General features: G+C 41.9%; 1 protein-coding gene across 3 annotated transcripts in view; it reads left to right on the top strand.

The window, feature by feature from the left end:
- Nucleotides 1–27,456, top strand: part of RGS17 (regulator of G protein signaling 17) — a 78,155-nt gene that overhangs the window by 31,348 nt on the left and 19,351 nt on the right. For all 3 annotated transcript variants that reach the window (XM_086744255.1, XM_086744256.1, XM_086744254.1), the window contains exon 2: nucleotides 14,647–14,790. In XM_086744255.1, the coding sequence (XP_086600381.1) occupies nucleotides 14,672–14,790 (119 nt within the window). In that variant the 5' untranslated portion in view covers nucleotides 14,647–14,671. The remainder of the gene's footprint in view (nucleotides 1–14,646; nucleotides 14,791–27,456) is intronic.

Here is a 27,456-nt window from a genome sequence, read left to right as displayed (position 1 = left end):
ATCTGTGGTAGTCAAAAAGTGACCCATGAGCAGCTCTGGAGAAACCCATTCTTCCAGGCAAGCTAACAAACAAGACATTACGGAGGATTCAGGCAGCTGAGGTAGCTGCTCAGGTGATGAGGTACACGAAGGATGCCGCAGCTTCCTACATGGGAATCCTTCCAGCAAGGGAAGGGATGAAACAAGGACCAGGGAAAGGAAAGAAAACCTCCTTTCTCTCACTGATAAGACAGTGAGTAAGTTCTCGAAAGTCCTTGTAATGGCAAGGAGATTTAACCTGGAAGTCTGATTTTTGTTTTTCTGCACAAATCTCTCTTTTATTGCCTGTGCTGCCCAGTGGCTTTGACAGATGAGTGATAGCGAGTCTTGCTGCAGCAGTGTTAGACACGCATCTGCCTGCTGGATTGCTCTGCGGGTCATTGGTTTCACGGCCAGGGAAAGCCCGTGACCTCAGGAGTGGGAAGGAAAGGAGGCCATGGAAAGGGAGCTGAGCTAAGATGCTGGTGCAGATCAGGAGGAGGCAAGTGGTCCCGTGAAAGTCTGTCACTGTGCTATAGGCTGAGCGCATCCTCTACCACTGCACTGGGTTGTTGCAGGTGAATGCAAATCAAAGCTTGAAGAACACAGTGTCATCATTTTTTAAAACTCTGTCATGCTATTTGCTGCCCTCAGGGAGTCTTAGAAGAAAACAGCTTCAGGGTCTAGAACAGTGGCTTCCACTCCCCAGAGATATGTTAGGCATGGGGTGTGCCTTGACTTTTCCATGAGACGTAGGTAGAATTTTTATATTTTTGACCAAAATAAATGTTGTTGCTGAAATGTTTGCTTTGTTAACAAATACGCACACACATACACACACATACAGATTTGTGTGTCTATTCTATATCTCAAAAAAAGCCTCCCATTAAAATTTTGAAGCCTTTCAAGCCATATAGCTTTGACATCCACTCTAATTTCTTGCTTCAAAATGGTTCTAACCCAAGATTTAGTCAAGTAAATCCATGTCTTCTTGTCTTCCATATTTGTTTGTTGTCTTCCCGTTTTCCCACTGTTGTCAGCTGCCCTTTTATTTCATGCCTGGTTTTCCTGGTAACTTGCTGAAGAGCAGAAAGGGATAAAAGCCCTTGACAGCTCCTCCTGATGACCATCCCATGCTTATGGCTGTGACCAGCAGCTCTCACCTCTCTGTGCACTGGTGAAGCCCCAGCCAAAGTCTCAAAACCAGCAGTGAGGGACACGGAACCTGGGGAGGGGACAGGACCAACTACAGGGATGTGAAGAAAAGTGAGAGTGGCTACACAGGACGTGTGACCAACAGGTAGACAAAGCAGCAGTTAACACAGAATCAGCAAGTATGGTGAAAAAGTCAGACTGGTGGAAATGCGGGATTTTGGACAACAAACCTTCTTCCAGCATGGGAACAATAGCTGCGTCTGTGAAAAGAGATGAGGAAGTGAACGTAAAGCTTTGTAATGGTGTGGGGAGGAGAAAGGGGAGATAGAAAGAGACTAAGACATCGACCTGAAGAATAGTGCCTGAAACACAGAAACAGCAGATACTAAGAAACAGGGAAAAAAAAGAAAGAGGTTTCTTTTCTCTTACTTGTTTTTTTTACCTAACATCTAGGAGCACAGAGGGAACAGACTTACATGACAAGAAGACTGGCATGAGAACTTATGAGAACTGTGGTAATTTTGGAAATTGCTCAAGATGCTGTAATTTGAAAACACACAACTTGGGGAACATTTGATTACAATTTGCAGCAAAGATTTAGGTGGGGATAGTAGATTTCATCCTAAAGCTACAGTCTTAAATGTTCATGGCAGCAGAACCATCCAGGGAAATAATTAATATATCTTCCTAATGTGGAAAAAACGATCTGTATAGCCTTGATGAAAACAGCAACTAAATAGAAAGACATGCTAAGGAAGTTGCAGAAAAATGTGGAAGAAGTCAAGAACAAGCCTGTTTGTTTTTAATTACATGAATGACTGTTAGACCACATCCCAAAACTGAGCTGGCAATCTGGAAGATACTTAGACCAAACTGTGATTACAAGTTTGTTCTTTTCAAAGCACTCTATGCAACAGTATTACTGCACCCATGGCGTAGCACCAGTCCTGGTACCAGTGAGCACAAATTATCTTTACTGATAGTCAGGAAACAATGGAAAGATCTTGTCAGCAGTAAAGATAACCAAGAGGGTAAAGAATGGATGGAGAGTGATCCTCCCCTATGTCATGCTGAATCATCCTTTGTACCTTATCAGGTGCTAATTATAACCCTGGACATATTGATAGGTAAAGACCTGCCTGTTAGAGCCAAACACATCAAGTAATGTTTGACCTCAACAGGCTGGATGGGTGGGCCTGTGCCAACCTCATGAAGTTCAGCCAGGCCAAGTGCAAGGTCCTGCACGTGGGTCATGGCAATCCCAGGCACAAATACAGGCTGGGCAGAGAATGGATTGAGAGCAGCCCTGAGGAGAAGGACTTGGGAGTGCAGGTGGATGAGAAGCTCAACATGAGCAGGCAATGCGCTCTCGCGGCCCAGAAGGCCAACTGCATCCTGGGCTGCATCAAGAGAAGCGTGGCCAGCAGGTCGAGGGAGGTGATTCTCTCCCTCTACTCTGCCCTGGTGAGACCCCACCTGGAGTACTGTGTCCAGTTCTGGAGCCCCCAACACAAGAAGGACATGGACCAGTTGGAGAAGGCCCAGAGGAGGACCACGAAGATGATCAGAGGGCTAGAGCACCTCTCCTATGAGGACAGGCTGAGAGAGTTGGGGCTGTTCAGCCTGGAGAAGAGGAGGCTCTGAGGAGACCTGATAGCGGTCTTCCAGTACCTCAAGGGGGCCTACAAGAAAGATGGGGAGAGGCTGTTCAGTAGGGCCTGTTGCAATAGGATGAGGGGTAATGGTTTTAAGATAGAGGGGGGTAGATTTAGATTGGAAATTTGGAAACATTTTTTACGATGCGAGTTATAGAACACTGGCACAGGTTGCCCAGAAAGGTGGTGGATGCCCCATCCCTGGAAACGTTCAAGGCCAGGCTGGATGAGGCTCTGAGCAACCTGATCTGGTTGGGGATGTCCCTGCTCCTTGCAGGAGGGTTGGACTAGATGACCTTTGAAGGTCCCTTCCAACCCATTCTATGATTCTATGATTCTATGATGTGACACAGATATAATTATAGGAATGCTTAGGAATAAAAGCCCCACAAATCTGAACCTGTTACGACGGTGAGCTGATGGCCACCCGCAGCATAGGCAAGAAACCAAAACCCCAATCTGCCATGGACTCCAGGTCACTTAAAGCAGCTACAGACTTGGGGTGAGCATGGAGGAGAAGAAACCAAAGGCAAGTGTGGAGCAGTAGTAGAAAGTGTCATATACGGATGTACAAATCTGGAGGAAACTCTTGAAAACCCTTAGCTAACATCTAAAGAGGAAGTCAGAAGTGGTAAGATAAATGTGTTATCTGGAGACAGCAGCAAGGTAAACGAGCAGAGAAATAGCAAGGTGGAAGCCAGAACCTTGCCAAGAGCACGGTGCCCTAGACAGAGTCAAGGCTTTGAACTAACTGTTCTTGATCCAAATGCCAGCATGGTGGGAAAGAGCAGGTCCCTTGCACAGAGCAGACACTGGTCTCCTCTCCCTTCCTCAGACCAGCAAGCATTAGCGCTAGCTAAAGGAGCACTCTTTACTTTTGAGGGTGGCTGAGGAAAGGAGGGACAGAACATACAGAGATCCTGTCAGAGGATACCTCAGAAGTCAGTCACTGAAGCTAAAATCAGCATGATGACCAAACGTCCAGTTATTTCAAAAAGCCTACATTAAGGAAGCTTTTTTGAGGCTACTTCTGTTCGAATTTGCAATTTCCATTTCCAGAAGGAATTTGAAAAAAATAAAGTGCCTTGGAAGTAGAGGATGCAAATTTTCATTTTACAGTGAAGAATGCAGATTCTGTCACTTCAAAGACTAGAACCATGTCCAAAGTGGTTTCAGAAAAGCTGTTCTCACTAAAACAATTTTCCTAATGCCTGCCTTTGTTTTTCAGCCTGTAGTACCATGTGCACCATAAACAAAAGTTGTGTGCATTTATTGGATTAAATGCTGCTATTTCTGCAGATGAAAATTTGCCAGAATGGTCTTACGTGCAGAAAAAGTAGTTCACCAGCATTAAAGCTTGTTTTGTACTTGCAAATCTTTTTACCCTACCTTAGCTACAAATTCTTGTGCTGGCTCTATGATTTTTTTCTTAAATTTCTACTGAAATTTTTAGAGAATTATGCAGTTTGCACAACCCCCAAATGACATCTGGCTTTTTACACAGAGAAATGACTTTGAGCACAGGGAAACTTATTTAGAAATTACAGTGCTAATGCATGCAGTAAAGCTCTCTCTGCTCTCGAGAGTCTTCTTAGTGTCTTCTTTATGGGGAACATCATGGACTTCAACAAACAGTTCTTTAATTTTCCAGCAATATGTCACGACTTGTATTTCCTCCCTGTGAGGAAAGTATCTTTTCAGCTTTCTAAACTGTAGTGGCTTCATGTGTCTAAGTCAGCTGCAACCATGCTAGCCACAACACATAGGTAGATAGACGTCGTATAAAATGGGATTTTCAGATGTATCTCAAACACATACAAATAAAAACAATACACTTTAAAAAGATAAAAGGTTTCCTGATGAGTTTTACATTTTGCTTTTCATAAAATGTTCCTGTAGAGTGCTCTTAATCATGATTTTAGTACAGCTCCTTAAAAACCACATGCAGGCATCTCAAACTTTTCAATAATACATTACTGTCAGACTTAATGTTTTGTTACTGAGTGGTAACGTCTGATTCAGAAGTACAAATGCATATCTACTCGATGATGCAAAGGTTTAAGCAGTCTTCCTCAAGACACGAAGTTCACCATAAAATAATAAAAAGAAATCTCAGACATCCTTTATGAGCACAGAAGCTGTCTGGCAAAGTCATAAAGAGAATATTACTGTACACGAGGCAAGGATTTTATAATGTTCAGCCAAATTGCATAGTTTCAATTTAAATGAATATTCACATAGCAGTGTTCTATCCTAATAAAACGCTTAATGTCTGAACACTTTCTACCAAGTGTCCACACAATTTCTTTTTCCTCCTGTTCCATTGATGGACAGAATATTCACTTTATGACCTTCTCAGGGCTTGCTCTGAAAGACTTTAGAAAGAGTCAGACATCTCCAGAGTAGAAGACCTAACAGGAGAAAGATGCTTGGATGGTAGAGGCATACGTGCCTTGAAACTCTGCTGAGTTGCAGTAACTAATAGAAGAGCAAGACGTTTTGCTGTAGACACTCAAGTCTTCAGTTCCGCAAAAGAAGAATTCAGTAGGTGTAATATTCTGTTGTCTGAGCCAAAAAGTATTCCAAACCTGCAATTTCAAAAGTTACTACCAAAAGGTGGTCTGCCATTCATACAAGAAGGATGACAGAATGGAGGCTGTGGGGGGTCTTGGGTAGTTCAAGCTACTTTAGAGAACTAAATTCCCTCCATGGTTCTGCCACCTTGGTAATCACCATGAGATCATCAAAATGAAAAGCAATGGTTCATATAGCTGCTTTAAAAGCAGCCAGGCTTTGAAAGTTAAAAGCTGTAATATATACATACTGAACACAGAACATAGAACGCAGTGTGCACTGGTGTGTATGGCACACTAGCATGGGGTATGTATGCAATATGAAGGTCTAGTTACAAATACATGGGTCAGCTTCTGTTTTGATTCAGACTTTCTTACTCTTCATAAGTTTTTAGAACTTAGACATGGTGCAAAATATAGTTTTTGAAGAACCCATAAAAGTAAATCTGTTAAAATTTGGAGTTATAATTCAAATTCTGACATGACTATTGTTAACCAGAATAGTTTTTAGAAATTACCTTTTGCATTGATCTTTCCTACCAAAACACGAATTCTTAAAAATGCAAACATTTCAAACTTTCCATACTGCTGCACTTAACTGAAATTTGCCATGGAGGCTGTATTTAAATCAATTAAGGTGCAATTAAGGTTCCATTGTTGCAAATGGCTTCTAATTGTTCTGCAGTAGACTATAGATAAGTTAAAATAAGTAAATGGATCCCAAGGTAACTGAATTACACTTCTTCTTCTGGTAGACTTATTCCTCTCTATTACTTTACATGAATTTATTTCTGAAATACTGAATGGTTTTCAGGGCTTGGTGGCAAAAGAGAGAATGTACCTGTGTTAAGGTTTCTTTTGGACAGAGTAACTAGTATGAATGCCATTGCTCTAATAAGACAGTATAAGTGGTCAGCAGCACTTAAAAGGGTTCCCCTGGCTTTGCTGTCTCCATTTCGCTACTCACTCAGCATTGTGAAGGGTGTCTGGAAATCTTTATAGCTCACAGACATCTGATAAAATCTCTTGATCCGTCTTCATTTAGCTTGTAGTACCCTTAAGACACTCCTTTAGATGAATGAAGATGGCACCAATAAAAGATCGGTGTTGTGCGAGGGCCGTCTTTGCACTGCAAGAGCAGCACATGCATCTGTGGGATCCTTTAACTGCTAGGTGCATCCAGGCTGTGTTGCATTCTTCTGGTACTCTGGTAAGTCTGTCCTTGAAAAAAATATGGTTTTGAAATAGCATATCACAGGTCATTAGAAGTAATGTATTATGGCATTCTCTGAGGGCTTTTGCTTAGTGTTTGGAGTTTAAAAGGTGTCTTATATATTAACAATTCAATAAGGCACCTAACTCCTCTGAAAAAAAAAAATATTTCAGGGATATCCCTCTCACTTCTCCCATTGACTGTTTTAGGAAACTAAAACTCAAGCAACCAATCAAAACCCTGTAATTGTCCCCAAACAACCAGTTAAAAAATCAAGGAAGTGCTGATGTAACTCTGTTCTTATAAATGTTGAGATTTTCCTAATATGAGGAAAATTTAAGATTACAGTTGGAAGCCTTGAAACCACAGTATAAAAAGCCTTCCTCAGTGTACATTTATTTCTTACAATGTATCCTGAATGAGGTCTTAAATGAGCAGTATTTATCTTAATGCTTAGGGCTTGAAGGCTTTCAGCATCCCTAAATGTCGTGGTTTTGTTAGTGAGGGGGGGCCTAAGGTGGTGGCTTCTGTAGGAAACTGCTAGGAGTCGCTCCCCTTTGTTCAGTGGACTTGGCCAGGCCTAGGGCGGACCTGCTGCTGGCCAAGGCTGAGCCAATTGGTAGCAGAATGTTCTGTGATAACGCCTCTGCGATAACATATTTAAGAAGGGGAAAACAGAAAAAAAAAGAGAGAAGATGTGAAGGAGCTGAGCGGGGGCAGAGGTGGAGAGGGGGAGGCACAGGCCTCATGGGCCTTGCAGGCCTCACCCTCTGGCCTCCTGCCAGGCAGCCGACTGGGCCCAACTCGGTCCGGCCTGGCTGCAAGAAGTGGAGAGGAGATGAGAAGTGAATAAGATGTAAAAAAGATCCTGAGAGACGTCTGCCAGCCTGTTGTGAGGAACGGCTGCAAACGCCAAGGTCAGTTCAGAAGGAGGGGGAGGAGTAATGCGGCTTCTGGCCAAGATTCCCCTGCAGCCTGTGGTGACGACCATGGTGGAGCAGGTTGTCCCCCTGCAGCCCATGGAGGTCCACGGAGGAGCAGAGATCCACTTGGAGCCCGTGAAGGACCCCGTACTGGGGGAGGTGGATGCCTGACAGCGGCTGTGGCCCGTGGAGGGCCCACTGGGACAGCTGTTCTGGAGAGACTGCACTCCGTGGAAGAGATGACCCATGCCGGAGCAGTTTCAAAAAGGACCCTCTTCCCTATTCTCTCGGAGCGTGGGGGGAGTGAGAGAGAGAGACTGCGTAGTCTGGTCCCGATCGGGGCTGAACTACAACACTAAACTTAACAACAGTTCTTGTTAGGAATCCATGTACCAAGTGAACACTAGTTAAAACAGTGAAATAATGAAGTATAGTTAAGAGATCAGTAGTCACATCTGGGGCTGGTATAAACTGGTATAAGGTCTGAATTTATGTAAGCTACACAGTTGAGGTTTGGGTCTTTTATTGGCAAAGTTAAAGGAAGCAAAGCAATACAGAAGAGCTGATGTGATAGATGACCGAAAAACAAAAGTATCTTAAGGGCTAAGTTTCTTGCCTGCAGAGTAAATCACCCTCGATATCGCCAAGTCACTGACTGCTCCTTTCTGATGCAAGGTGATCTTTCTTGCCTATTGCAGAAATTTGGAAAAAAAAAGACAGATTGCTCTAGCTGGTTCTGCTCCAATTCTGTCCTGAAAGCTAAGCTATTATGTGTCCTACCTGCAAGAAAAGACATAATGCCACTTGCCTGCTGTATAAAATGGTGGTGTGTGTTTGTCCACAGCCTTATATGATATCTCTCTTTCAAAACAGCCATTAGGGAATGGCTCCTGAAGATATGATAAAAAATTCTCAATCCCTGGTGGAGTTTCAGGGTGTTTCTATGACTTCCTAGCACATGAGCTTCTCCAGGGAATGCCATCTTGATCCTGAGAGGGGAACAGAAATGTTTACAGGAAGGTCATGTGCAGGGGAAGCTCCCAAATCAGCAGAGGGGGCTGGATGAGACAGTGCCAAAATTTCAGATAATATGTGGGGCTTTTGAGGCTGGGGGCAGGGTGGGGGGAGGGCAGGGGGAGGTTGCTCTTGCTTCATCAGAGGATAGACATCAATGGAACCACTGAAATGACTGAAATGAGGCAGCCTGTGTTTTGTGCCATGTCCAGCACCTTGGAAATTTCTAGGGAAAACACTCTAAAACCTTAGCACAAGTCCTGCAGGAGGTTCAGAGTCAAGGAGGTGCAACTGCTCAGAAATTACCTTATTTTCATCTTCTACAGGCACTCTGTGGAATTTGAAATGACTGTAGTCAGTATTCAGTAGGGCTGGCCAGGTGTAAATGTAATAAACCAAATGATTCTTCCATCAGTTTTTCCTCTTTGAGCTCTCTTCCCAAGACACTGCTCTGTGCACAAGGGGATTTCTGTAAAAATTACCCCTGAGTACCCAGTGGAATAAGTGGTAATTACACTGTCTAAGCATAGAAATAGATCCTTGTGCCATCGGCTCCACAACTGACAGGAAGCCTCACTCCACATTTCTAAGGGTTTTTTTAGTTTTTATATTCCTCCATGTTCTGGTTTTGTTTAGTAAGGGGGGGTCTAAGGTGGTAGCTTCTGTAGGAAACTGCTAGAAGTCGCTCCCCTTTGTTTAGTGGACTCGGCCGGGCCTAGGGCAGACCCGCTGCTGGCCAAGGCCGAACCAATTGGTAGCAGAATGTTCTGTGATAATGCCTCTGTGATAACATATTTAAGAAGGGGAAAATAGGAAAAAAAAAAGGAAGAAGATGTGAAGGAGCTGAGCGGGGGCAGAGAGGGGGAGGCGCGAGCCTTGTGGGCCTTGCAGGCCTCACCCTCTGGCCTCCCACTTGGGTGGCCAACTGGGCCCAACTCGGCCCGGCCTGGTTGCAAGCATTGGAGAGGAGAAGTGAATAAGATGTAAAAAAGGATCCTGAGAGGCATCTGCCAGCCTGTTGTGAGGAATGGCTGCAAACACCAAGGTCAGTTCAGAAGGAGGGGGAGGAGTAATGCGGGTCCTGGCCAAGATTCCCCTGCAGCCTGTGGTAACGACCATGGTGGAGCGGGTTGTCCCCCTGCAGCCCATGGAGGTCCACGGAGGAGCAGAGATTCACCTGCAGAGCGTGGAGGACCCCATGCCAGAGCAGGTGGATGCCTGAAGGAGGCTGTGGCCTGTGGAGGGCCCACTGGGGCAGCTGTTCTGGAGGGACTGCACCCCGTGGAAGAGATGACCCACGCCGGAGCAGTTTCACGAAGGACTGTGGCCTGTGGGGGGGATCCCACAAAGAAGCAGGGGAGGAATGCGAGGAGTTCTTCCCCCGATGATGAAGCAGCGGCATGAAACAACGCGTGATGAACTGACTGCGGCCCCCATTCCCTCTTCCCCCCTGTGCTGCTTGGGAGGGGAAGGTGGTAGAGATAATGTTAAGCCTGGGAAGAGGGAGGCGTGGGGCAAGTTATCTTGTTCCCTGTCTCATTCTCCTGCTAGTTTTAGAAATAAATGAGTATTTTTCCCCAAGTCGAGTCTGTTTTGCCCATGACAGTAACTTTAAGGATTTTCTCCCTGTCCTTATCTCAAACCTCAAGCCGTTTTTTCTTATATCATCTCCCCCTATTCTCTCGGAGGGTGGGGGGAGTGAGAGAGAGACTGTGTAGTCTGGTACTGATCGGGGCTGAACTATGACACTCCAGCACTGCAAGCCTGAAGATACACACAGCGTTGCAGGGACTCTCTTGCTTTGCAGCTTCTATGAACTACCTGTCTGGTAACTTGTATAATAAACAGTTCCTGTACCCTTGGGTTCCTTTCCTCAGCTGCAGAGTAGGGACAGCAGATGTTCTGCAAAATGAAATCCTTTGTGATTATGGGATTGCTCAGAGGGCCATAATACCTGCCCACCCCCAAGAGAATGAGTCAGTCAAGCAAAATAGAATACTATGCCTATTTCCTATCAGCACAAATGGAAATCATAACACACCACCAAACGGAGGCAAAGAACCAGATGCAAAACTGGCAGAAGAAGATTCTACCTGTGTTGTGGTGGTCTGAGAGGTCATATAGAGTACCAAGGAGAAATAATTGTTCCTATTGGACAAAGGCCCACTTTCACCACCTGGCATTTTACTAAGCTAGAAGGTCTCAGGAAGAATTAAAATGTTGAAAAAGCTAAAAGGCAAACTGAGATCTTGGAGACAGTATGTGCAATTTGTACCTCTATCTTAGAAGGTCTGCTCAATATCAGTTCACAATATTCTACTCCTTCACAGTTATGTACTAACTTTCACACTTAATTACAGAAAAATAATTTATCTCATCACACTGACTTGCTGAATTAAAGATTCTAAATATCTTTTTCATGCCTTGGACCAAGGCACCAAATATAAACCCTCCATCTACATTCAGTCTCTAAATATAGCCAAGAATTAAGATATTCCTGCTTCTGCATCCTAAATAATCTAATGGAATCAATTATGGTTTTGCGTAGCTGACATCTGGTATTTGCAAATACAACATGGAACATGAAATCCAACCAAAATAAGCACGGAAGTAAAGTTTCCACCCATCCTACTTCATCCTCAGTAAACATGTTGTTGTTTTGCATCATGGGGTGGCTTTTTCATATTTATTCTAGACTTCATCTTAGGAGCTCTCCTAACACTTGCAAAAGAAAAGGGCTGATAACTTCGACTTCAGCCAGTGGCTGAACTAGATGAGTGAATATAGTTCATATGTTCACTGAGAACGCTGTCTCATTGCCTGATTTTCAGCCTTGCACTGTTGTTGATCAGCATGCCAGTCACATCAGGCAGAATAACAGTTTGCATTGTCAGATACAGCAAGGTTCAGAGTGAACACCAACATCAGCTGTGGAAAGGACAGAATCTGAAATGGATCAAATACAACTCTGTCCCACTGTGCCAGTAAGAGCTTTGCCCATTGTAAGTGGAAGCTAAGGGCAGTCGCACTACACAGTATCCATGTTATCAACTCATTTAAAAATATAGCCCCTTGCAGCACTCTCCTAGCATCATAATTAATGCTTTAGCCTCAAGTAGCAAAACATACTGTATGAGGACTAGAATGCAAACTATCCGTGGATGTAAGTACACAGAGTTTTGGGAGGGGTTGTTGTTTTGTTTTTTTTTCTTCTTTCAAATACAGCCTAAACAGATAAATGTAACTGTACCTGCAATCATGGACTGCACTCTTCCTCCTCCAGATAGTGCATGGTCAAGAAAGGGATGGATCGTGTCCTTCCCCATGCTCCAGAGCAGAGTCAGAGCACAGGAAAGCAAGCAGTCCCTCTGGAAAGACTGGCAGCCTTGGAGGAAACTGCGTTTCCTCACAACTCTTGTTGCTACCATATACCGCCAGACTTGCAAATCTCTGAAACAGTTGGCCAGGCCAGTCCATAACGAAAGGTGGATGCTGGAGAATTTCAGTGGTAGAAGTTGCTGGGCAGGGCTGAGGACATGGACCATTCCTGTGAAACCACGCTTCTGACTCTGCCTCCCGGCCATGCCATGTGCTGTGTGCTGGGAATTACAGTCACAGATTTTACCTTTCCACAGCTGAGCAACTCCCATCCGTTTCACCATCAGCTCCTGCCAGCACGAGTAGGGACTGAAGGAATTGGTCCCCACGCTCCCTCTCCTTCCTGATGTTTATGGTGCAGTGCTCTGTTTCCTCCCTTGCTCTGGCCCAAGTGCTCGCATCTTCCCAAGGTGAAATAAACTCGGACTTGAACGAAGTTAAAATTAATTTTATTTTTTTATTTCCCCTCTGGATTGATTTTAAATCATGCCTGCTCTTTTATCCAGTTCACCAAGTACCTGCACAAGTGGTGCCAGCAGAGAGAAGGGGACAGCTCAGGTGAAGGAATGAGCTCTGCAGGAGGAAAGGGAGACATTTATTTTGGTGGCACGGCAGCTTGTGCTGTGTTAAAGTTATTGTGAAACTATGGCAAAGTCACCAACTGTCATAATCATGTCTGAATGGATAACCTTCATCCTGCCCCCTTGTATTTATAGCGCAACAGATTCTAGCCATAATACATTTTTTATATATAGCTAATATTGTGTAAGAAATGCATAATTTTAGGTACACGGATGGAATGCATGGGATGTTTTCATTCCAAGATTACAGCCCTACAAATACCTAAGTATGGGTCATTTCACCAGTTTCTGAAATTAATAAATTTTGTGATTTTGTACAAATGTTTCTAGAATCTCTATCTTACTTACAAGAAACAAACATTCCCCGTGAAAATACCTGGCTCTAATTTCTTTAACCCTAGTCATTGCACTTGCTGAAGCAAGTACCATTCACAGCATGACACAGCTATCTGTGAAAAAATTTGACTGCATCATGCGTGGTCAGCAGAAGTTCGGCACTGTGATTTGGAGACGGTGACTCCATACTGTCACTCACTGTCTGAGCTATGTATTAGGCTGCAACACTTTTCCTTTCCTTCCTATCTATCATAAAAATATGGGCATTTTTTCATTATGTCAAAGTTAACAACGTGTTTACAATTGATTTTTAAAAAGGTGGGTTTTTTTTAATTTTAGTCTTCAAGAGCTCAGCAACTACAAACCATAAGAAGTAATATCAATAGCATAAGCAGGTGCCCTCAGCACAGGTAGTTAAATGGTTCTTCGTTGTTTGATTTGACCAAACACTTCAGAAATGACTTGATCCTGTCCAGTGACAGTGTACATGGAAAAGTTAGCTATGCAAGAAACTGAAATAACCATCACCCTTGAGTTTTGCCGTGTGAGTTCCCGTTCTGAAGCTTAGTATCCTTGCTGCATGTTGTTGTGTGTAAACTGTCTGTGAGGATGCTCCTACAGAAGAAGGAGTTTTAGCAGTCATGTAAATACAAACTCTCACAGCTGCTGCTTGGATGCATGTAGACGGCGTAGCACATCTCTTGGTTGTCTGCGCACGATGTATCCATGGGACAAATCAAGCAGAGTCTGCCTTTCCCCAGCACTCCTGGCTGCAGCAGGATGCCCTGGGGCTGCGGAGCACAGCGTGGGTGGCTCACGCCAGGTTATCTTCTATGCACTTCTGTTTTAAACTGGGCTCCTCCACACACTAATCTGTACTTTTTCAAAGCCAAAATGTGTTCTAATTTATATATGCTTGTAATAGCCATTACTCTGGGAAACTTATAGTTGTTTTACAAAGATATGAACCATTAGAAGGATCCTGACATCTAAACCTTCCTAAATAACATAATTTAGCAATAAATGTTTTAACTTCTTTTTAAAACTAAGTAATGTGTGGAATATTACTTCCAGCTGCATATTGCAAGTCACTGGAAAGAAAAATATCTTGGCCTAATAAAACCTAGGAAAGACTGGCAATGAGCAAGAGAAAAACTTTTGTAACCAGAAAATAATCCCCAAGTTGGAAAGGTATTTTGGAAATACATATTTAGCAATCATTTTATTTACAGAGAATCAGTCTTTAGTAGCAAACCTCCCAGTTATGACACTTGTAATAATCTTGGCTCTTAACAGACAGCTATTAGTGCTCGTGATATAGTGTCACTTAGATCAACTTCATTGGCCCAGCATAGACCAGAGAAGTCAAAAATAGAAAAAAAAAAAGATCAGTTTCCAGCTCATGTTTAAAGTGAATAACCATCCCGTTGTATTTTTAGTACAATGGAAAGAGCTGTGATAGTCATATGGTAAGGACAACTCAGTCTCTACCGAGTGCTACACAAGCTGTGTAGCTTGCTGTTCAAAAGGGTAATAAACAGTCCTTTTAGTCCACCCAAAGCCATAAGAATAGATGTGATTCAACGGCACGGTAGCGTAAGCGTGTCACTAAAATGTGGTCTTCTGGAAACTGCTTTTGACACAATAGAACTATTACTCGGCCAGCACAGTTGATGCCACATGCTTTTGTTGCCACAAGCGGTAAGACTCAGTAGAGTTGGAGATTGCTGTAGAAATGTGAATGTGCTTTATGAGGGTCTGTAGTAATTCTTTACATCTCTTGTGTCTGTGTTCTTATAGCCACTTGGGCACTGAAGTAGCTGAAATGAGAAAGAGGCAGCAGTCACAAAATGAAGGAACATCAGCTGTGTCTCAAGCACCTGGAAGCCAAAGGCCCAACAACACATGTTGCTTTTGTTGGTGCTGTTGCTGCAGCTGTTCATGGTACGTCCTGTAGTCTGTTCGGTTCCATATCCACCACAGGTAAACTATGAGAATGGGAAGTGACAAGCACTGGGAACATGCAGACTTCTGGGAGAAGATTGCTACCAAGAGGCACAATTTAACATTTCACTTAAAAATTTGATTAAACAATTCCCTGATTTGGTGGGACATCTTGTGAGGGGGAAGAGGAGAGAGTAGAAAATCCAAGCTATATTTACCCTATTTAAACCGTAACTAAATAAGGAAATTTCAGTTGTAAAACTAGTATGTGTGAATGAGAGACTTGATACTGAACATTTTATAATTTGCATTCAAAACATTTTTAGTTCTGCTTGTACTTTTGATATTGCAGTTCTCTGCATTCAGGAGGGTAAAAGGGAGATGGTCATAAATGTGAATAAATGATGACCTGCTTTACTACTTAGTTGCTGAATATGTATTCTGTAGATCTGAAAAAACAAGCCTTGAATTCCACTTCATCTTTTAAGTAGTGTGGTGCAATGTTAGTGGAAAAAAGGCTCAAAAATTGTGTCTGCTTGTCTCTTCCTAAACAAAGAGTTCACTTGGAAAGTCAAAGAATTAAAGCTAGTTTCAGAAACAGCTTTAAATTCTCAGTATGTTGAGATGCATCAGGTCTTTATTTCTTATTGTCATGAACACAGTGTTGAAATAAAGAGTAATCGACACACAGCACTGTTTGATGCCTCTGCATCCTGTTATGTAAACAGTTCAGTCTTTTTGGAGTGACCATTCCTCTGTGTATCTGTGTTATTTTCACTTGAATCAGTCATCTGCCCCCAGTCTAAAACATGAGGCTCTTTGCCCCCAGTATATTTAAAAATACATATCAGCATGTACGCACGGGCATCAAATGGGACAGCTTTTTCCAAGATGCCACATCCTGAAGGCAGTACCAGGGTGGACCTACTTTGGCCATTACTTCCAGTTCCACCTGGAGGCAGAGGATATTTGGAGCAACGACGAGCGAGAGCTCATGCTTTTACAATCTGTTCAATCCATACAGCAAAGAGAGGGAGTTGTATTAATTGGGAAGAAAAGGGAGGATGTTTTGCCACTGTTATCTCTGTTTTATGACAAGGGCACAATGTGAGAATAGCTATACTGTTACAGGCCAGAGGTTCATTTAGCTCAGTATCCTATTCCAGGAAGTGACCTGTAGCAGATGCCACAAGGAAAGGATAAAACAAGTGGACATGCACCTCCTCAACCGACCCACAGCAAAACTCCTCACAAACTTCTGGCAAGCTGCAACTTAGGGACTTCCCGGCCCAGAGATTATTTCTGTGTGCTTTATAGCCTTGAATAGAATTTTGTTTCATTAAGTTGTCAAACCATTTTCTGAAGCAACTTCTTGAACTCATCTAAACTTTTGGAATCCAGAGTTTCCCATAGCAGTAAATTCTACAATGGATCTGTGCACTCTGTGAACTATTACTCACTTTTATTTGTTTTAACCTACTAGATGTTAATTTGATTTGACGCCTCCTTGTTCTTGTGATTGTGAAGAACAGTGAGTAATTGTTCCCAGGATGATGAAAATTTTAGAGACTTCTCTCATATCCCCCTTCAACTGTTTCTTCTTCCATAGTCTTCTCTATTTTAATCTCTGTGATACAGAAACTGACCTAGACCATGGTTTATCCTTGTATCTCTTCTATCTATCCACTTACCTTGTGTCTCTCTATCTACCTTTCCTGTTCTGCTGTCTCCTGCTTGAGATATGTGACCAGATCTGTTAGATCTGTTGCAGTAGACAAGACATGGGTGCACCATGTTTTGTGTTTGCACACAAATAAATAATCAAGATTTTTTTATTATTATTAATTCCTAGTACTGAGGAATGATAGGAATTAATGAACACATCCCTGAGATGATGTGTTCATAGAATTATCCACCATGACTACAACATGTCTTTACTGAATGTAAATAAAGTCCATCATTGTGCATATACAGCTGGAGTTGGCATTTGCTTTGCATACTGGAATGTGAATGGCCATAAAAGTATCAGTCTAATTTCTGAAATTTAAAGACAACTGATTTTTTAAGCATGCCATAGCTCAAGAAGTCTTACATGACAACTATACTCTGTTTTGAAGCTCTCATGACCCTTGGAGTGCCTCCATTCCTTAGAGTGCAATACCATTATATACTTGAACAGCTTATGCATATTAAATCTAAATTAAAGCAATTATTGCTTTAAAATGTAGGATGTCCCTTCAGCTGCTTTAGTAATTGTTTAGTAATATCCTGTCTTTCAGGGGTTTTCAGCAGTTGAGGAGAGGCATTTTGGTAAAGTAGATTAGACTAAGCATGGAGAAATCCTGTCAATTTAAGTTAGTTTTCAGGATTAAGTCAAAGAATGGGTCAGAGGGGATAGTGACATCACGTGTCTTTCCTAAAATCAAAAAGGTAGAACAGATGATGTAATAAGTCTTTTCCAGCTCTATCTTCTGTGATGGAGTGGAAACTCCGTTACAGGAGAGATGGTACAAAACTTTGAAAAAGGCAATACAAAATGTTTCAGAATCTCATTTTAAATGAAGTAATTTGTTCTCATGCCAATTTTTTTTTTTGTAAATTTGAACTGTCCAGGTAAAGTATGGATTACTGTTCTTGCCTCAATTGTGTACCCTAAAAACACTATAAAAAAAAAAGTAACAAACTTTACTAGTCACTCATTATATAGGGGATTCTAGGTAGGTAATTCTCTAGGGTAGTTCTCTGTAATAGGAGAGCCTAATCGATAATTGTAACAGGTTCTCAGGACCTAATGTAATTACAGGCTTTCCCTTGTTCCACAGGTCTTTGTATTTGAGTAACATGAATTTCTCAAAAGATATCTTTCTGGAAATGTTGCTGGATTCATTAATGCTGATGACAGTGCTTTAACTGTCAATATCAAGATTCGGAGACTTTTATTCTGTTTTTGCACCAGCCGATGTGACTGAGGACAGCTCTCCTATCACTACCCTCTTAGTGCCTCAACTTCCTCATCATTCATAGGAGTGGAGGGGGGCGGATGTGCAGCTTTTAGTAAGAAGCTTTCACTTGTATCTGTTTGAAGACTTAGTTCAACAGTTCATATATCCAAACAAATCATTAGAATTCTAAAATTATGTTTTGTGAATCATATGATGTTTGTTTTCTTCTGTTCCACCCTGTGTTAAAATCGGAGTAGGCATTAAGTCTTCTGTTTGCATAACAGCATAGGCAAATATTCACACCTTTGTTTGGGGCAATAGTACCTTGCCAACAGAGACTTGTTAACAGCAAAAAGTTAGATCCAAAAATTATTCAGTACATCTTATAACAAACTCTTTTTTTCCTCTAATAATTAATTATTAAAGGTAACAAATATTTGGCACATTCCTCCACTGTTGTGGGATAACCCTGGTAGGCAGCTCAGCCCCACGCAGCTGCTTGCTCAGTCCTGCCCAGCGGGATGGGGAAAGAGAACTGGAAGGGTGAAAGTGAGAAAACTCATGGGTTGAGACAAAGACAGTTTAATAGATAAAGCAAAGCTGTGTGCACAAGCAGAGCAAAATAAGGAATTCATTCACTGCTTCCCATTGACAGGCAGGTGTTCAGCCATTTCCAGGAAAACAGGGCTCCATCATGCACAACAGTTACTTGGAAAGACACATGCTACAGCTCTGAACCTTCCCCCTCCCTCCTTCCTCAGTTTTTGTTGCTGAGCACAATGTCATATGTTATGGAATATCGCTTCAGTCAGTTGGGGTCAGCTGTCCCTGCCCAACTTCTTGTGCATCTCCCATCTTGCTCCCTGACAGGGCAGTATGAGAAACAGAGAAATCCTCTTGGATTTCTCCTTCCGTTGTATGGGCTGCTTCAAAGAAAATTTAACTCCATCCCAGGCAGACATGGTACTGATAATTGTCAGGGCAGTAAATTGCTCAGTTTACAAGGACAAAGCAGGGCTGATCACCAAGGTTTGTTCAGCTTGGAAAAGGTGGAGATAAACAGACTCCTTAAGTTGGCCATTTTAGTGTAATAGCTTGTGATCAGCACATTGCCCACCTGGCTTAAGCCCTGAATGGGTGCCTGAGCATCAGTAGTGAAGGAAGCAGTCCTCCTCTAGTGGAGAAAATAAAGTGTTTCTGAAGTCCCCAACCAGAAAAGCTTGTCCACTTACCACAGAGGTAGATGATATATCCCTCTGGAGATCTTCTGTAGGACCTTCCTTTCTCCACTGAGCAGGTGTACTTACTTCAGGACGATCACCTCACTAAATCATCTAACAGATAAATAGCACTCAGGTACCGAAGGTGCTGGACTGAATCTCATCCTATGTCTTAAGCCTCCACAAAACACCATTCCCATAGAGGACAGAAGAACAGGCTTCCTTACTAGGTGTAATTTCAGTCTCTCAGGTAGACTGAGAGTTGCAAAATTTGCAGTAAGACTCCTCATATGACAGTCTATAATTTCCCCAATTACACTTTCTCTGTGCATTTAGTATTTAGTGCTATGGCTTTACAGTTTTGAGCTCAGCCTGGCGAGATAAGGGTAGAAGCCTGCTATTTCACCTCCCCAACCTAATTTATCAATCTGTTACTCCAGCTTCCTGAGCAGACATAAAGCCAGTCATGTTATTCCAAACACTTGTAAATCACATTCTTAAAAAAAAAAAATCTTAAGATGCTAGCACAGGCAGGTTGGCTATTCTGCTGATTTTATTTTGCTTCCTCTTTTGTCTCCCACCCAGTGCAGGAGTCACATTTTTTTATTCTCTCTTCCTTTCATAAGGTGCTCGGTGAATTTTAAAGCTGTGGGAAACTTTGATGCCTGATAATCCCTCTCTTTTTACCAGACACAGAAGGCTCAGAAGGCCTCTAACATCTGCCCTGCAAGAGACCTTAGCAGTGTGGGAGCCTGGGGGACATGAAAAGGCTTCCAGGGGATAAGCAAAGATGATCACACAACTTCACTTGGCTGTGTACGAACATGCGAGCTGGAAGGCCTTTACCTTAGAGGGAACCATTAAAACAACTGCTGAAGACTCTTGTGGAAGAGGAAGAGGGACTGACATGTCCAGCAGCTCCGAGTTGTGCCCTGCACAAAAGCTATGCCTGCCACTTGATTTCTTGTGACTCTTCCATGACTAGTTTCCCACACCCAAGAGATGCCAAGGGAGATAGGGTATCTGCCAGCTTGGCAGTAAACATGAGTTGCTCTTGGCAAGAAACTTCTCTCTTCTAGTTCTTAAAACTTGCCTATGACTGCTGTGAGTTACATCTGAAACTTCTTCCCGGTGGCCTTGTTGCACGAATATTTCTCTCTATTAAAGGGAACTTTTTCTTTGCATGGGTTTAGCAGTAGACTTGGGCCTACAAGAAGACATTTCTGTCACTTGTGCCATGAATATGAGATGATCAATACAGTTCTAAGGACAATTTTAAATTATATTATTATTTTTTCTCTATGGGGTTCAATGTTTTCCTCCTCCTAACAAACAGATAGTGTGCATGGTACTCTAAATGAAAACAAAACAAAACAAAACAAAACAATTATTTTTGCACTTCCCACCTCTGTAGTACTTTGAGATGAATATCTTTTTTCTGGCATATTCAGTGTTAATTTGCCATTGAAAAATTGTGTCTAAGCTTTGCGTGACTCTACACAAGATAATCCCCGAAGATCATAGTCATGGCTGCTTTATCTTATTTAACTATGGTAGAAAGTTTGGAGGCAAGGCAAGCAAAGAAAGGATGGAAACAAAAACCAATTTAATCTAATAAATTATAGCCACATGTTCTGAAATGGTACAAAAAGAGTCACACAGGCTCCAGGATTTTGTTAAAGCTTTCAGCAAGAAAAGAAAATCTTTGTCTTTGAAACAAAAGCTCTCATTTTTAAAAATATTTTAGGCTTTCAATTATTTTTTTTTTACAAACCTAATTTTTTAGTTCTTCTTTTCTTCCCTGAACACATAGGACAACACATCTGAAACAGACGTACTCAACTCTCTGCATTTTACCTTTTCAAAACATCACACCTGAGAAAAGCAAATATGGGAAAGCGGTTCGGGAATTATTTTACTGCATTGCAGAATACAGAAGTGCAGGCTACTGTACTGTATTTTACTGAAACAGAACGTGATATTCTAAAAAATATTTATTGGGAAAAAATGTTCAATTCTGAGCCTTTTTATATTTTAAAACATCACAGGACTTCCTTACATTTTATCATTTGCTATTGCAGAGGTCAAAGATGACAACATTCCCTCTTTTTCCTGGAAAATAATTTCTTCTGAGGGATAGTAGGATAGCTATCATGGGAACTTGTGCTTTGTGCACCTATGGGACAGTGTCATCCGCATCACCACAGTGCAATGGGCAGCACTGGTACTTTCTTAGGAAAGGAGCACCAGTTCTTCTGACAGGTAGAATTTAAAGCTGGATAAAATCCATTATATGACCCGTCACACAAGCTACCAGATGTAATATTCTAGAAAATCAGTCTTAAGTAACCTTGTCTTTACGTCCATGTGTCCTCAGTGCTGAGGCCATGAGAGAAAGCTGCCCGGCAGACATTCTTGTTGTCACTGGAATGCACCATGGGGTGAGGGTGAGGTGAGGATTTAAATACTTAGTCCTCAGAAATAGGCCTTTCAGGGTTTCCTGAGCTACTTAAAACAAGAAATTTAAATTCTCAGGGTTTGGAAAAACAAGCAGAAGATACTCTAAAAATAAATAGCTTATCAGGTATTTTTTGATAGTTTTGTAAGTTATGTTAATGGTAGCTATTAAATAATAGCCAAGTAAAGCGTTTCTTTTTCACTTTAAAGCAAAAGAAAGGGATGATCTCTAAAGTTAAAAAAAAAATCAGAGGTGAGAAGCATGTCTTCTTAATTAGTATGATATTTAATAGGCTCAGTCTCCTTTATAACTCAGACAGGACAAGTGATTTTGCTGGAGTGCTATGGATGTGTAGGTCCTCGGGGCAGGCTGGGGACAGGTGGCTCTATGCCTGCTTGCCTACACGACTCTCTTGACTTGCCCACAACACAGTCTTACTTGCCCACCTCTGGGCTTGCGCCCTTCTGTGATGCTTGTCAGTCTTCGCCTAATAATTCCGGGAAGTCTGCTCTCTCCTTGAGCCAGAACACAAATACGCCTCAGATGTGAGTCAATATGCAGCTTATCCCAGCACTCCAAAGGTGGCGAGTAAAGGCAGTTTTGACCACTTCCTGCACCTCCCTGGGAAGCAGATGTGAAACACTACTGTTCCAAAGAGGGGAGCACATTTCTCCTACATAAATGATGCCACGAGGTGCAAAGGTATGCAAGATGAGGTCTCAGGTATACTAACTGCAGTGAAATACTTCTCCGTAACTTTTCCTGCATCTACTTCTAAAGGCTAAGATGCGAATGCAGGAAATCAAAATGTTGCGGGCAAACCAAAAGGACTACAGAAACAAAATTTACAAAAAGCTAAAATTAATGTAGAATCAACTAAAGGAAGCTTAAAGATAACCTGTTAAATCTCAGGAGAGCCTGCCTTGGTCACTGTGGAGCCCTGTTATAAATTAATCAAATACATCTCATCTCCCCTCGTCAAAAAGCAGCCCAGAAATCCCTATTTCCAAGCTCATCTGCCACCTTTTATCTTCCTCCTTTCTTCTTCTCAATCCCTACCACCTACCTCCACTGCTGGCCTACCATGAAATCATGGTGGAAGTGCAAAGATACACGAGACATCACACAGATGTTCAGCATAGATAAACAATTTTAAGTGAATTTTCAACCAAGAACTCTGGTTTGAAAAAATCCCTTAACACTCTAAACTGAGTCTAACAATATGTAAACTGATAAATGTTTCTGTTTTCGAAGGTATGAGGTAAACTTGTTCCTCCCCATAATAAAATAGAAGTCTACTGCAAAGAGTGGAGCAGTAGCTTCTTATGGAGCTGGTCTGTTAACTTTGATCACAAGCCAGTGGTAGAAATCTCATCAACACCAAAACCAGCCCTGGGATCTCTGGGCCAAGCTTTCCTGTTATCAGGATATTATCCTTAATGTTGTAAATTTTGATAGTTCATTTCATTTTGAGGAACAGGTGGAGGCTCATGTATTTACTGACATTGTTACCCGTCTATGACAAGAGAAGCAGGTTAGAGAATGGGTAGAACATAAACATAATATATTAGCAAATTTTTAATACATGTTTCTGAAGCTTCACAAACCAAACGCGGAGATTCCTATGTGCATAATAGTGCTAAGATAAGAAACCATCATCTGTCTAGCTGCAGAAAATAGTCCTATTTCGAGCAAACAATTCTGTAAAGAAAATTGGAATTCAGAAAAAGAAAAGAACCACAATCCTCCTAAATTGAAGAATAAATACGTGCTCAGAGGGGATTTGGGATTACACAAGGCTCATTCTAATTCAGCCACGCATAAGATGCTGACAGTAGCCCCTTAGAAAGAGATAGCGGACTAAATCCAGTTAACTTTAGAAAATGATCTTGATTCTGCCCTGGCACAGCACACAGAGTGTATTTGGGGACAGCTGCTCTTGAGGAGACTAGAGGGAGAGAAAGCAATGGCAGGATCACCTCCACCAGAGTAAAGCAGCTTGATATCTCCTCAGAGGCTGTTTAAGAGATGGATTGCTTCAGAGCATCAGCATCTTGGCTCTCCCTCGCCACTCATGCCTGTTTCCCACCTGCCTGTGCCAAAACGCTATTCAGCTTGATGTCTGCTAAACAGTGGCTAAAGGAAGATTCGGAATGTCATGACAGATTTTCTGTCACCAGCGCACAGTTTGACTGTTGCTGTGGAAAAAAAAAGAAAAAAAAACAACAAACCAAGAGTGCTGAGGATGCCTGAGTCCAGCTTACGCTGTGATTTTCAGCTGTTAGGAGTTTGGAGCCTTTGAAATCTCCCCTGACAGGGTTTGGGCTGCTTTTTTTTTTTGTTGTTTCCTTATTGCAAATTTGACAATTATGTATTTACACAAAGTGCATTAACTCAGGAGTCTGTGGGAAACCACAGAAATGGAGAAGTGTGTGAAAGGTCAAAATAGGTCTGAGATCAAGATCTAAGTGGAAGAAAGGCATGTTTATAGATGGTGTCATTTTAAAGGCACCAAGGTGGCCTTGTAAATCCTCTGAACTTTATTCATCATGGATTATAATAAAAACTTAAATATTTAACATGCAGAAACAACAACAACAAAATCTTACAGAAATTAAACACACTAGCTATGTGTATCCTAGTAAACGAAGCAGGGCCAGAGTCTAATGTGGGCTCAAGCAGTCAGCCGTGCAGTTAAATTGTTAGCCAGTGTTAACTCCCTGGCAGAGTTTTGGCCAGTGTCAGAGTGCACAGTCTCAGGCAATGACCTGTTGCAGGTGCAGAAACCCTGTTTCGGGTATGAGCTCTGTGGACGGGGGTTACGTGGTGCCAGTCAGCCTCAGGGCCAGAGCACTCTCCCAGTCCATTTTATCTGCAAGAATAAATGCAATCTGTAGTTCCAAGCAGAAAGGGGAAAAAAAATTAGGCTACTTAAATCTGTTGGCAGCAAAATTTCCATCTTACAAAGGTTTGTTTTTTTTTTTTAACCATGTATCATTCCAAATTGGTTTGAAATGTCAGTTAAAACAGGAATAAATGTCTAGCTCTGTTAGGAGAAAAAAAAAAATGAGAGAATGTATCATGGAAATGAGTCTGAACCTCTAGTAGATAACACTTATAAGATGGAGATCCTCTCACTAGAAAAGTGGGTCAGATATTCATTATGCGAGGCAGAAAGGCAAAGGAGATGGAAATTTTGTCTAGTCACCCTTAATAATTCCATTGCACATCTATGTGTTTGGATGGCAACTCTGGCTCTTCTGAAGTAAATGATACCAGCAGATGCTGAGCACGTTTTATGGAGCAATGGACGTCTTCAGCTCCTGCTGACATACGTGTTGAAAGAGCTCCCCACCTCAGGGCCTTGTCTAACAGAAAATCTGGAAACCAGCAGTTGACATGGTTGAAACCTGTCTGTAATACACACAGACTGGCATGGCGGTTCTCAATCTTGTTTGTCAGTTGGACAGGTATTAAGTGGAAGATCCTCCATCTTAATTGATTTTGATGTGGATAAGCATGAACTAGTTTGGTCTGTGCTAATTTCATAGAATATGGTGTTCATAAACATCATGGTAGGAATCACACTTTACAAATACATATAGCCCTCTTTAATTGAAGACCTTTGCAACACCTTATGAGAAGAAAAAAAGTGAATTTAGTATGAATGTTCCCAGGCATCTCTTCCCTTTTGGAAACTGCAACTAAGTCTATGGAAGCAAAGAAGTGACTCTAGTCAGGCTCAATTCTTTAGTCTTGCTGCTATTTTCATCTTTGCAAACCAATAATAATAATAACAAAAAAAAACCATTACAGAAACTGAGACAAGGACCATTTATCAGAATTAATTGAGGCCATTAGGCTTGCTTGCTAGTGGATTGAAGGGCTTTTATTCCTCCAGATACCCTTCTAAAGAATACAATTTCTGTTTCTTTGAACACTAGACAACTGCCACTTTTAATTGTCTCAAATATATGAAGGAGTTGCTTGCAAAATAGCTGTAGCCAAGAGTAAGGACGCTGCAGATTGTCTAGTAATTAGATGTATCCATTGTACAAGATGGAATATGAACGGTAATATTATTCTGAAGGAAGGAATGAAGCTGACAGCCAGGCTCGTGATCTGTTGGGTGACCTGACAAGAGAAATAAACCCTTTAGTTGAATCTTGCCTAAAGCAGAAACCAGCTCTACGGTAATGAAACAAAGCTAGAATAACTCCATTAGGAATCATTGGCAAGCAGACTTTGGCAAGCCATGGATTTCTTACCCATGCAGAAATTACATTCCACATCTGAGGACAAAAATCTCAAAAATTTATCCTAGAAGGGACTAAAAGTTTCCAAAAGTTGTAATAGCTGCTGGTGTGGCTATCATTATGTAAAAGTAATATAATCTCTTTAAAGTAGAATCCAGCAGAAAGCACATTTTCTTACAGGTTTTCAGAAGAAGAAAATACATCTGAGAAAAAGGAGGGTTTAGGAAAATCAGATTGCTTTAAATCACTAGTTCTTTCCTCTCTTGCACAGTTACAACTTTTGCTCAGTGCTAGTCTAATTTTGAGGGAGATACTGTCCTTTTTTTCAGAAGTTCAGGTACAGTGCACACTGGTAGTTTCCACTTGCCTTTGGATGTCTGCTGAGCTGCAATATCTGTAGCTAGGTTGTTTAAATCAGTCACACAAGAACAGAGGAAGAAAGCACCTTCAGCAAGACTGTCCATTAAAAGGACCAGTCTCCTTTCATGAACCTTTTAGCCTGCATTGACCTTGAGAGCATTTCCCTCCTTCACCCTGAAGTCATCCTGAAGTCTACATAGCATTACAGTTTGTTAAACAGCCTCCAAAGAATTTAAGATTCTTAAATTGCGGTCTTTCTTTAAGTATGATTCTAGTAAATGTGTTGGTTGTGGCACTTTTGGCCACACCTGGTGTGTCTAGTTCTGGGCTCTTCATTGCATGAGAGGTGACATACTGGAGAGAGTCCAGTATGGACCACAAGGATGATGAAGGGACTGGTGCATCCCTCCCATTAGAAGAGGCTGAGAGAGCTGGGACTGTTCCACCTGGAGAAGAGAAGGGTCAGGAGGGTCTTATCAATGTGTGTAAATACCTGAAGGGAGGGTGCACAGAGGATGGAGCCAGGCTCTGCTCAGTGGTACCCAGTGACAGGACCAAAGGCAATGGGCACAAACTGAAACACAGGAGGATACCTCTGAACATCAGAAAATATTTTCTTCCTAAGAAGGTGACTGAGCACTGGCGCAGGTTGCGCAGAGAGGCTGTGGAGTCTCCATCCTTGGAGCTATTCAGAATCCATCTGGACATGATCCTAGGCAGCCTGCTCTAGATGGCTCTGCTTGAGCAGGGGAGGTGGACAAGATGACCTCCAGAGTTCTGTCTCTTCCAACCTCAGCCATTCTGTGATGCTGTGATTCTGTGTTTGACTTGGCAAAGACTAAACTCAGATCTTGAATGTCTGCAAAACATTTCTGGATATATTTGTGGATCCCTTTTGTCTGGGGGTTTTCAGCAGGTTAGTTTTTCCACTACCAATCCACTTCTGAACGTTTTCTAAAAAAAAATAAAGAAATCAGTAGAAAAAATTACATCAAAGATCACACTGCAAATAGCAATTTTTGATGGAAGATATATTGACATATGGATTTTCGATTCTATAAGGCTTTGCTTTCAAATTCTTCATGGGATCCAAAACAAAAATGCAGAGTTTGGACAAATTTGAAGACTTGTCTGCCAAATGTATACTGAATTCAACTTTTATGGAAAATACAGCAGGAGAATATAACTTATGGCTTTAAAAAGAGACTGTTAGCCTGACTGTCCCTTATGACCAGAAAAGGTTACCAGATTTTAGATCTATTCCATTTTAAATTATTGAATATACAGGAAAGGGAATAGAGTGGAACACTGCAGATTTGCTAAAACCTTTTTAGGTACTTGCTTTACTGAGCACATCCCTCTATGACTTGCTTTAGCTTAGCATTCATATTTCAGTAAGGATGATCTACCTTCACAGTGGCATGTGGGAT

The sequence above is a fragment of the Chlamydotis macqueenii genome, chromosome 3, assembly GCF_036417535.1.
Source record: "Chlamydotis macqueenii isolate bChlMac1 chromosome 3, bChlMac1.mat, whole genome shotgun sequence".
Classification (NCBI taxonomy): Eukaryota; Metazoa; Chordata; class Aves; order Otidiformes; family Otididae; genus Chlamydotis; species Chlamydotis macqueenii.
Note: the sequence above shows the minus strand (reverse complement) of the source record. Positions and strands in the feature narration are given on the sequence as shown.